General features: G+C 38.8%; 1 protein-coding gene across 2 annotated transcripts; it reads right to left on the bottom strand.

The window, feature by feature from the left end:
- Positions 1–2,009: 2,009 nt before the first annotated feature.
- sh3bgrl2 (SH3 domain binding glutamate-rich protein like 2) lies at positions 2,010–11,899 on the bottom strand. Of its 2 annotated transcripts, none has more exons than XM_044169560.1 (4): positions 11,641–11,896; positions 7,372–7,557; positions 6,296–6,376; positions 2,010–5,447 (listed from the first exon to the last, which is right to left on the bottom strand). In XM_044169560.1, exons 1-4 carry the CDS (start codon positions 11,683–11,685, stop codon positions 5,433–5,435), a joined length of 327 nt encoding a protein of 108 aa, XP_044025495.1. In that variant the 5' UTR covers positions 11,686–11,896; the 3' UTR covers positions 2,010–5,432. The 2 variants fall into 2 exon arrangements, with proteins under 2 accessions (XP_044025495.1, XP_044025493.1); XM_044169558.1 differs by lacking the exon at positions 2,010–5,447 and adding an exon at positions 5,713–6,130 and having other exon boundaries at positions 11,641–11,899.
- Positions 11,900–12,394: the final 495 nt, after the last annotated feature.

The following is a 12,394-nucleotide window of genomic DNA, read 5'->3' on the forward strand; positions in this document are numbered from 1 at the left end:
AAATTATTTCATGAACATTCTAACCAAACTCATTTTATCCTTATTTTCCCCTACATGCTCACTGATTCACTCTTCCCCGTACATATTTAACTAGAATGCAATTGATAAATCATCATTGGTTTCCTCATCTGTATGTGCTATGCACAATTAAGCCCTAGTACTTTTTGAAACTGAAGGAGCTAAATGGAATTCTTCTCCTACTGTGACATGTCAAAATGTCTTCAATTGAAAAAGGCCTATAGGTAGATGACATCGCTGCTCATCTTGTCTGTGTCCATACTTCAGAATTCATGATGCAGGGCTTGGCCAATGCAGCTTCACTATATTTATATTTACTCTGGCCTGTTTATATACTGATAAATATCTCTGTGCAAATATTTTGTATAGAACTAAAAGACATCACATACACCATTGAGAATATGTCTGCTCTAAAATATGTAACATTGTGAGGATGTCTCTTTTCAAAGAAATTGGCGCTCCAATATGAATTGGTAGCTATGTTGCTTTTACGGCATTGTCTGCAGTCAGTACATGTTAAAGTAAACACTTAAAGTTGCAGTCATGGCCCTATTTGGAACTTGATTTTTTTCTTCTTGCTTATGTCATTCTTTAAGTTTTTGTTGATTTTTTCCCATATATTTTCCGCTAGCTGGAACCACACACTAACTGCAGGGCTTGAAAATTAATTGACATGAAAGTGATAGGGATAAGGTGTTTACGTTTAGAATCGCTCCCAACCCACCAGTCTCCTCTAGACCAGTTTTTCCCAACCTGGGGGTCGAGACGCCCCTCAAGGGGTCACAAGATAAAGCTGAGGGTTTGCAAGAGGATTAACAAGATAGGAAAGAAAAAGAAAAAAAACATTTGTGGCACATAATTGTTTTTTTTCTGACTTCTCAAATATGTGCCTTTTTCTTGTACAATACCTAAAAGTTTTACCTCTTCAGACCTCTAAGAAATAATAAATTAAACAATCTTAGAAGGAACATCACTATTTGATTGGACTGCTACCAGCTCAACCTGTAATGAGGTTGTGAGTAGGCATTGTTTGACTATAAAGGGTCACAAGCAACAATAGTTGGGAACCAGTGTTCTATACAGATAGAAAGACAGACTATAGAATAACAGCACAGTCAGAGTCTCTAAAAGTAGTGAAAAGAGTAATAGACCTCAGCCTTCTACAGTGTTCCCTAATGACAGAACTGAGGATACTGAGGTTTGGACAGTAGGTTAAGCACATATTGATGTCTGGGTAAATCATTAAAGACAAAGAGATATGCATCATTTGCTGATGGGAAATGACATTACAACTCATCTGGGACAAGGGGGCACTATGTGTGACCTGAGAACAGGACAAAACAGGACAATCGTCACAAGTTGAGAGGCAAGTTGAAACAGAAATAGATGAAAAGTGACTCTTTTTATGAGCAAATCTCAATTCAGTTGAATAAAACACAGTAGCACAAAAGAAAAACAGGACACCTTCACAGTTGCTACATTTGTTACATTTAAGTACTCTAGCCTCTGCCAGTAGAAGCAGTATGAAGTGATGAACGACCTTGAAAAGCAAGAAGATTTGTTCTTTTGTTCACTTTGTTTGCTGAAGATCGATTCTTTGATTGCTTTGCAAACTGCACTACAGCTACATCAAGAACAGCATTATCATGTTGTTGCTGCCTAACATGCCAAAATGCACTTAGATCATACAGAATGTAACATGAAACACAATTTCAGCTTCTTAGACACCATGTAGCCAAATTGTCACACCCCAAGAGTGTGTGTACGCCTTTTGGAGTACAAACAAGCAAGAAATAGCAACCCTTAAAGAACAGGCAGGACTCTTACCTGCTGGGCTTGTAGAGGTGGGTAAAAAAGCTTTAATGCTGTTATTCTATTTAGGATAGAGAAATGCAGGTATTAAGTGTTTTTAATATTCAATAACTGTCACAAGGGTGTGGGAGAGTGGCAACAGGGGAAGGACCCAAATGCAGACAGAGGAGGCTGCAGGATGACTTTAGTGGTTTGTTTTAATGAGAATTTACAGGCAGGTATAGGTAAGCAGACAGACAGGCAGGTTCTGTTTCAGGTGACAAAAGCTCGAAAGGAAAAACACAAGGCAAGACAGGAACATGGCAACTAGGACGTACTGGCAAGGGAACAAAGGATCTGTCCTGGTTTACGTAGTGAGTGACTGATGAGGGAAGTGAGAACAGGTGAGCATTTGAATGAGAAAGTTAGCCTTCAAGGCTTTCTGCTAGAGTCAGATTAGAGGAAATTGTTAGCCCAACACACATCCATTCATTTGTAGTGTAGTTTCTCCACAAAGCATTTATACATGTTTCATAAAATGGAGGTACTAAATATTACTAAATATATGCTAATAAACAAATGATACAATTTAATTCATTCACAGCCTCACAGTTTCTCCCTCTTCTGACACCACTTGCCCTGTTTGTCTGTTTACATTTGCAACATCCCTTCACCTTCCAGATTTGTAATCCTCAACTGTCCACTAGCTGCCACTGCAGAGTATCCCACTCCACCAAATGACTCCACCTCCTGGCTGATCAGCTACTCACTAGTTTGCCCCTTATGTTTTCAGTCCTATTTCACACATTCCCTGTTTTTGACTTATGTTTGATTTTCCCTTGCCTGACTGAACTACCTTCAGGTTGCTTACTGTAAGGCTGCTTTTTGACCAAGTAAAAACTTGGTCAAAAAGCAGGTGACTCTGTACTTGAGTCCATTCTTCTAATACAGTTTCTGCAACCACTGCACAAAGTTGGATTCAATAGGTGGTGATGTTCATCCACTGAGTTCAGATTTAATAGGTGGTGATGTTCATCCACTGTGTTAATTCTGACTGGTGATATGCCTTCATGACACCACATAAGCAATTCAGAAAATGGGTTTACCAAAAGAAGATGAAAAAGAAAATGACCTCCCTACAACCGCTACAAAGGGGCTTCAGATTGATCCTCTCAAGACAAAAGTGTAAATTTTTACATCTCCAAATGTTGTTTAGACTGATTTAAAATATGCAAAGAAAAAAATGTGTTAAGCTAACGTTCTTTGTAGTATTATTACTTGAACAATAACATGCACATGAAAAATACTGAGGCAAATAATGCAAAATATTGTAATCTGCTTTCTCGTGTATACAGTAAAGTGTCATTGAATCTAATGCTAATGAGTCTGAAACAGAAAAATGTCACAACTAACCACAACAGGCAGAGAGGTGTAACATAAAGTACATTTACTCTGTTTGTGGTCCAACAGGCGTGTTAGTATCCATTCACAAAAAGTCACAACAACGTCATCACATGATTTGACAATAAATGATACAACTCAGCAAAATAGGAATGTCGTTAGTGTCGACAGTGACAGAAATACATTGATTTGATTGATTATCCCCTATATGATTTGAAATAAGTGAAAATGACATATTTAGAGAGGAATGGCTGGTGAGGGTGTATCTGTTTGTGGGTGTCCTTCATGTGTAAACATAAAGGGATTAATCAACCACCCACCCATGATAATGTAATAAGGAAGAGAGACAGTAAAGGGAAAATGCTTAGTGTTGGTGTTTAGGAAAGAGAACATAGAACGCAGATTGGAGGAAAGGACTGAGAGTTGGCTGTGATGTTTCAATCTATGTTAATTTCCTAATATGTAAAACACACAGAGGGCAGTCTGCTCAGATTTCAGCATCTGTTTACTCAGACAGTTGGAAATATGTAGAGAGAAGGGGAGGCAAAGCAGGGGAATCTGAGTCTCAGTCTGTCTTTGCAGAGCTTTGCCACTTGATTATCTCTGAGCAATAAACTATAATTTCTCCTGTCCTCTGTCAGATTAGACTTGGAGTGATAATATGTGAAGTGTACTCCTATAGCTCATGTGACCATGATTGCACCCATGCTTTGTCTATGGTGGGTCTTGATTAGAGGATAAAGCTGGCAATTATCTATATTTTTCATGTTGTCAACAAATCCCATGAAAAGACCAAAACCGACAATGAATATATCTTGTTCTTCAGTGCCAGAAGTCTCCATTGTTATCCAAAAATGATTAAAAACACATTAGTGAGTCATACCGTTGCACTGGGTGACATGCTCATTATAATGAACCTTGCACAGTTTGAGTTAATCCCACATACACCGTCCTGCTGCCGTAAATACTCATTAGAGCACCAAATGTGTATTAATCCATGGCTTAAAATAGTCCCCAACAAATGCGCTATTTACTCCTGTTTGAGTAACGTTTCCTAAAAACTACAGTGTCCCAGCTGGTTTAGGAAATTACTTGGCTGTTTAAAAAAACGAAACTATGTATTTGAAACCTGTTTTTAACGATTTATGTCTTCAGTAGGATTGAATGGGTTGAGGGTTGCATACCACAGACAGGGTAGGGAAGGTAGAACGTACTGAAAGACAGACTAACATATTGTTGGTTTTGGTATTTTTGTTGGATTTGTAGATGATAAGAAAAATATATAGAATAATGCCAACCTTGTCCTTTAATCAAACTAGTTTGGCAGAGGAATGATACAAGAACAAGGTTTGTTTTATTTGATGGCAGTGACTACAAACTTAACATTAATGTTGGCAATGACATTAGGTAAAATTTTCATCCCTCATATGTTTTAAGATTCTTATCATTTGGTCTCATCTGCTATGCTGCATGTGTCACGGTCACCTCTGGGAAAGCATTGTCACTCCCACACATGTACACACAAAAGCACACATGCATGCACACGCGCACGCACACACACACACACACACACACACACACACACACACACACACAAAGCGAGACATGATGGCTAGGCCTCGGGTTGTTTCAGGTTGCATTAAGTGCTGCCTCTCAGGTCCCCTCACTTAACATGGCCTTCATTAACAGCTGCTGACTGAAACAGATACACACAAAGACACACACACACACACACACACTAAGGCATGCACATACACAATACAGGTGTGTATTCAGGTGACTTGTGCTGCACTGCTGCACCTGCTCAGTTCTTCTCCATCCAATGCTTTGTATATGGACCTAAAGCAACTGGTCTACTGATGCAAAAGCTGCTACATAGCCTTCTAGTTTGCACAGAATGTATGCTACAGACAGTGTTTGTCACCGTGTGTTAAACATGAAAAGGAAACACAAATGCATCCATCATAAAGTTAATCCCCTTCTTCTGTGATTAATTCTCTGTGGCCTCTTGAGAATCAGACACTTCTTGGAGACTTAAGTGATGGTGGAATGTTGTTTAAAGTGTTTTTTAAGCCAGGAGAGGTTGAACAGGGTGAAATCCGCGGGGTCTGATGTTTGGCGACATGCTGGCATCGAAGCAGAAGGAACACAGGAAGTGATGCAGTTTTTGACCTTATATTTTAAGGTTCCCTGGACATCACACATCAGCAGTTTGATCTAGGCTATGACTCAGAATCCTAGAGTTTGGGGGAAGGGGAGAAAGAGATTGAACAATTATCATCTACATTCTCCGTAGATTTACTAGACCACACATTACATGTTATATAGCCAGACATCTCTGCTAAACATCAAACATGAGCATTTCCAAATTGAATGCATCTGCAATATCCTGCTGGTTACAGGTAATCAGATCTCTTAAAACTTAGTTATCCAATCAACCTCTAGAAGAGCGATAGAAAAAGGATGTGACCGGGGGAAAATCAAATACATACTCTTTAGTGATTAATGGAAATGAGTTCCTTTAATGTTTGACAATTGGATCATCATGGTCCCTGTAATTATTGTATTCTTTCAAAAGCACTGACGTAGTCCAAGTCCAGCTCCAACATGAAGATGAGAGATACTCTACTGCGTATTGTATTGGTTTTCCTGATCATGATTAATTCTGTCTAAGATTAAATGTAAAATGTTGATGTAGGGAATATGATTATTATATGATTCTAAGAGGATCTTTGGGAAACACAGTACGTAAATCATTTTTGTAAAAACAGATTGAGGGGAAGAGACAAATCCACTGAATCTAGCTGTATGGGATTTAAACAGACTTTTAAAGAAGTCTCCACCAAAAAAAGCTGATGTGCCAGTTATAAATCAAATGTTTCACAGGCAGCTTGCAAAAACTAGAGCTTCTGATCCAGCACTGTGAAGAAAAGGTGCAGTGTTTAGTGTTTGAGGAAGTTGGGACTGACTGTATGATTTATACCACTGAAACAGCAGTTTGTTTCTGTGTCTTCAATTGTGAATGCATGTGTTAGGGTTTATGTGCCACACTGCCAAACATGCCTATATATACACTCTCCCTTACTTTCACTGAGGGTTGGGAACTGAGCCCAAGGAATGCAAACACAGTGTTGTCCTCCTTCGACTGGAAGAAGTCTTCATAGTCCTGAGGGAAAGATGAAAAACTAAATGAGGATGTTGAGTGTTACATAATCTCCACAAGTTTGAAAGATGGTTGTAAACATCCCTGCCAAATAGTCCCTCCACTGCTGCTTTTAATATAATTCAATGGCCATGACATTGCAGAGCAATGTTGGATTACCTTGGCCAGTGAGAGTGACGGCAGGCAGAGCAGATAATCTGCCCCATCCATGAAACTGGATTACGACAGGATTACAGAGTAGCATGCAAAGTGGAGGACATAAACTGGCAAGCTCTAACTGATCAAACTCATTCACCAGCATAGTTAGCTCAACCTTGCACTGACTTACATTGATGTGAACTATTGACATAACCAGCTTGAGCATTAACAATCATCCATGTATATAAAAACTCAATCTCATGGTCTCCACATTTAAAATAAATTCTAATCCTGTGTTCCTGTGTCAATTGTTTAGTTATTTCTTGTAGTTTAAGATGACTCAGTTGAACTTGGCGGCATAAATGTATCCAATCAAATGTGATTTAGGGCAATTAGCTAACTCTGCTCATCATATAAAACAATCCTTGACAGAGCGATATTATTGCATTGTGACTTTAAAGGTACCCTCTGTATCTCATGTTCCATCAGTGTGTGCATGAGCACAGGGTGACATGATGAATATTTCTTTAGACTGCAGAGGGCAGTAACAGGTGCCAATGCATTGTAGAAGGATGCAATAAGGAAATGCAGGTTCAAAACATTCAACAAACGGCTTTGCAAATATTTCATGAGACTGGAAATATATTTAACATGATGTTTATCCATAAGGATACATACATACTTCACGTTACCTTTAAGGATCAGATGTGCAAAAATACAGTAAGACTGAACGCCATCCAGATCCAAGTTCTCCAAGAAAACAAAAAAAAATGAGTTCCAACAACACAGTCTCCAAGCTTACAGAGCTACCTAATGGAAGGTTGCTCATTAGAAACATTGGAAACAAATATCCATCATACCCCACAGTAGCGATCCTCGTTGAAGATCTGTGGAGGCAGTGGGTTGCCTTTCTCCGGCTGCTTGTCTCTGGGGATGTTACGGTACATCCAGAGCCTCTGCTCCTCCAGCATGGTAATGTCAACTTCCTGGAAGCTGATTCGATTGGCCTCCAGGAAACCCACCACTGCCTGCTGATGCTTCTTTACCTGGAGGGGTCGAAAATGAATAAAAGAAAGAAAGAAAGGTGGAGGAGGGTTGGCTTTGGAGAGATGGTCAAGTAGATACAGGTGTACATCAAAAAAAAAAAAACTCAGAGAAAGAAAAATGACATGGACTACATCAATAATGACCTAAAATGAACAAATGTACATATTCCACAAAGGCATAATCTCATAGTGCCTTCAAGTATGGACATGTGTACATAAAGTGCAGCTGGACATGTGTGTATGGCATAATGAATCTATAATTTACTATTGTTATTATTCTATTCTAAAAGGTAATGAATTTTGTGTTTTTGTGTAGCCATAATTCAACCATTACTGCAGCTGACAGTAAATACAGTCAAAACAGTGAAACTTGTGGCAATAACTCCACCTGACCTACATTCTGTGTGCTGTCTGTGTACTTCCCAAGCACATAATTAAAGTGTTCCTTTAAGAGAGAACCCCATCCTGAAAACTATGCAGTGAACTTCCCCATTTGTGGTCTATGGGATGGATGTGACAGCTCCCTATGGTATTGTCCTATGTGCTCTGGGACGCTCAGTGTTTGTGAATGCTGAGAGAAAACAAAAATTCCAAGGATAATTTTAGAAGACGGAAAACTCCCACAGAAAGTTGTAAACATGCATTAGACACAGAGACACAGTCCACATGTCTCAGACCTGTAACTGTTGAGTGTCATCCTGCTCTCTGTCCTGATGTTCTACAGTTTTATAGGAATAGAAGCAATTATAATTCGAATGATAAGCGAATTTGCATAATTAGCTAGGATGCAAGGGGGAGGGGGGGATCACTTATTTAACTTATTATTTCTAAAATCCAGGTATTCAAAGTTGTTAAGAGCATGAAATTATTTCATATTCAGGATCACCATCAAGCATCCTATCATCATTCATTAATTCTACTTGTAACAATATCCACTTTGTTTATTCATTCATTCTGTTTTGTCTCCATTTTTATCATCTAATGCAATCTCTCATGGTGACTCAAGCTTGGTCAATGCAGTATGTATGCCTGAGCATTCATTAACATGACAAAAGGGCTGATTATTCAAAACAATTTGGGGACAAGACTGTGAACAAATACAAACAGGGGCTTTTATTTTGTGGCTAAATAAAATCATTTATCATCCAGTACACTGAAAACATTATTTCTAGGAATTCTGCTTTTGATGGAGAAGATGAAAAATAAAAACAAAAAGGAAATGTATTAAATGAAATGAGGAAAACATAATGACATCTGCCCTGTGTGCTTGCGTGTGTCATGTGTGTCCATTATTTTAATGAAACTTAAGGCCACAATGGAGCTATTGTTTTACCTTACAGTCTGTTGTAGACACACACCCAAACAGGACTAGACAAATAATCTGTTGTGTCTTTCTAACGGTGATCCTCTGTGATGGCCATAAAACAGCTTCATCTGGGCTCTCACAAGAAAGTAAATGAATTGCAAGGATACTGACTGTCTTTAAAGAGAAAGATGCCTGTTTGTTCTGGGCAAGGGTTAAAACTCCATATAAAAATCACTGTTAGTTTGTTGTCTGAGACTATAGTGTATGTCACATTGCTGGTCTCCAATATAATATAAATGATACGACCTTCCTCTGAGGTGAAAGCCAGGCAGCATGAGTCTAAATAATGAAAGAGGTGCCCCCAGTGAGGGTGAGTGAGAGTGTGTGTCAGGGGCATGGATGAGTTCAGATTTTCTTTTTGAGTGTGTGTGCATGTAGGATTAAAGACATACAAACACTCACATTACAGTATATGAGTATGCATGCATTGTTTGAGAGCACTTTCTGAAATGTAGGGATTAACTGGAGGTTAAGACTAATCCTTTAGCCGTAGACAGACACAGACACGTGGAAAGAGAGGACTTGATAGAAATTACACCTACCCTGAGCAAGAAAGAACATTATAAATACAATAGGCTGTAAATGATAACATTTTGGTATGCTCTGAAGAAACAAATCTAAATAGCTAGCCTTCCTCAACTCCTCTTCACCTCTACCAAGAGTTGAAGGGTAGATGGACAGTTTTTTCCCCTAACATTACCACTACAGAGGGATTACTATGCTTTCTAAGCATAAAATCCTGTTTTAGATCAGATAATGTGAGGATGCATAGTGGTACTAGTTTTAATTATTAAAAACTACATTCATGATAATTACCAGGGCATTAGGAAATTAGAAAAACAGCAAAGAAAATGTAAAATCTGATGAGACTGAACTTGATACATATCCACTGAGGAGTGGGGATAACCTAATTTGCACTTCATTCATTCTGTGGAGATGATTTCCGCCCCACTAATCTGCTGTTGTTAAGCTGTGAGCTGCTCATTTTTACGGGGACACTGTAGTGTTTTTGATTATTACTTTGCCCATGAGTCTTTTTCTGCTCATATATTCCTGTTTCTGTGTTGCACCTGTCTGTTTTCCCGATTTCATCTCATGGCTTCACTATCTTTCACAGTATTATTGTCTTCCTTCATCTCTATCTCACACTTCTATAGTGTCTCTCTGTTTTTTCCCTCATCTTTTTTTCCTCCCACACATCCATTTCACTTTAAATCAGCTGAGGGAATCCAGCCTCACCTTTCCACTTTATCCAATCACTTGTAACTCAATTCAAAAGCATTCAGAGTGAATTACATTCACATGAGCTCCACACTCGCATAACTGACCCAAATGGTGGACTTATTCAAGCATGTATGTATGTGTGTGTGTGTGTGTGTGTGTGTGTGTGTGTGTGTGTGTGTGTGTGAGAGAGAGAGAGAGAGAGAGAGAGAGAGAGTCTGTGTGTTTTGAATGCATGTGTCATAGAGTTAAAAATACCTCTTTTGTAAATGCTAAAAGATTGTGCTGCCCTCTTCTACAGACGGAGCATGATAAAATAAATATATTACTCATTTGTCCCATTACCTAAGACTTGAAGCATTCACGCAGGAGTGTTGTTTGATGATTTTCTGCTCATACTCAATATCAGCTGGGCCTTCGAAATGGCATGTGCCTGTTATTTCCCAAGAGACTCTACCGGACTAGGACTGCAACTAACCATTATTTTCATTGTGGATAAAACAATTTTGTTTTCAGTTAAGTCTCGAACAGTCCAATTCAATATACAATGATATAAAACTGTAAAAAAAAAAAAAAAAAAAAACATCAGAGAAGCTCAAATTTTCTGTTGATTGAATTGCTCATTTGAGCACTACACAAGACCCACAGTAAATGCCCTTCTAATGAAGTATACTGACATAAATCAGTCTTATGTATTTGGAGTAAGCCCTTCTGCATAATACTGCTGCTCAGTGGTAGGACCCCTCCCTAGAATTACTCAGCGGTTGAACAAGAAAGGAACATCTCACAACACAAATAAGAGTAAGGTTACTCCAAAAAAAAAAGTATTATTCCAGAGGTGCACCTCTACCTGCTCCTCCTGATGATGGTTTCAAAGTAATGAAAGCTTGAGACTAGAACAATACCTCTCAATACCTTTTATGGAGTACCATCACTCTTACTGAATATGTGTGAAATATCGGTGGAAAAATTGTATATGAATGGTAGGGGTTCATTTTGTCATTTTTGAGGTCATAGTAAGGTGTTACTGTTATTTTGTCCACTCCCTGAACATCCTGGGGGAGTGCAAATGGACCACTTATGTCTTGTTTGCACACCTAACACGTACTTTGCTCTGCCTGTTGGTATTTATTAAGCTTCTACACAGTGAAGGTGCTGCAAGCCAGGTGGTAGGCAATATAACAAAACTGTAACAGGCTGAAGTGGCACATGTATTGCCCAGCACACAAGAGAAATCTATCCTGTCAATTAAAAATGTGCATCTTAGTCAGTGAGTGACCTGCCTGCCTGTCTGAATGATGCTTATTACTTTTGCTGCTTGTGAAGTCGATGAGCGCAAACAGGCGCACTCACAGTCCAGTTAACCTACATAATGCAAATAAACACTATTTGGCGGATTTGAGAGCATAAAGATTTCCACATGCATATGTAATATGACTGCATTCCTTATATGCAACTGTCAGCAAAGCTTGAAAACACATTCGCAAAACACTCACCGCGACAGAGCCAGTTGAAGAGGCGATGTAAACCTTGATGACCATTTTAATCCCAAATCAATGTCAGACAGTCGACAAACAAACTGTTCGTTGGCAACGAGTCTGGTTTGTTCCCAAACTAACAAGTACGCCTACAGACTTTAAAATGCAGGCTGTGTTTTGGATGTTTAAACTGAGGCATAATAATAAAACAGCGTGCGTCTCTGTTGACTGTAGCGCGCAACGATCCTCGCAACACAAATGCAACCGACATCATACAGAACACTGGACTTCCGGTTGTAATTTTCAAAATAAAAACCAAACGAACAAACAACGTCAAAATACGTAATTGCTCCAGGAGGAGATTATGGCCCAAATCTGAGGTCCAAATAACTATAGTTTATAATTTTGTGTATGTACTTTTAAGTGTACATCTCGGTTTTTGTTCCCCCCATATTTGTTACCCAAGCGCGATTTAATATTATTTAATCAAATTAAGAGATAGTTTTACTAATGGTTTGATTCCAGGAAGTTTCTATAACCTATCATTTGCGTAGACGTAGATTCAAAACACACAATTTTAATGTCAAACGTTAACTGTTTATTTTGAAAGAAAAACAACTTTTTTTTACTTCTGCTTGGTTCTGATTATGTCCGGTAACTTGACGCAGGTAACCTCCCCTGCCAGTTTCTGTCGCTGCATTGGGGGTTGATAACAGGGAAACGTAGTTCTATGGATTCTGGCAGCATTTTGGGCAGCAAGGCTATTTTCTTT

This window comes from Siniperca chuatsi, linkage group LG16 (genome assembly GCF_020085105.1).
Source record: "Siniperca chuatsi isolate FFG_IHB_CAS linkage group LG16, ASM2008510v1, whole genome shotgun sequence".
Lineage (NCBI taxonomy): Eukaryota > Metazoa > Chordata > Actinopteri > Centrarchiformes > Sinipercidae > Siniperca > Siniperca chuatsi.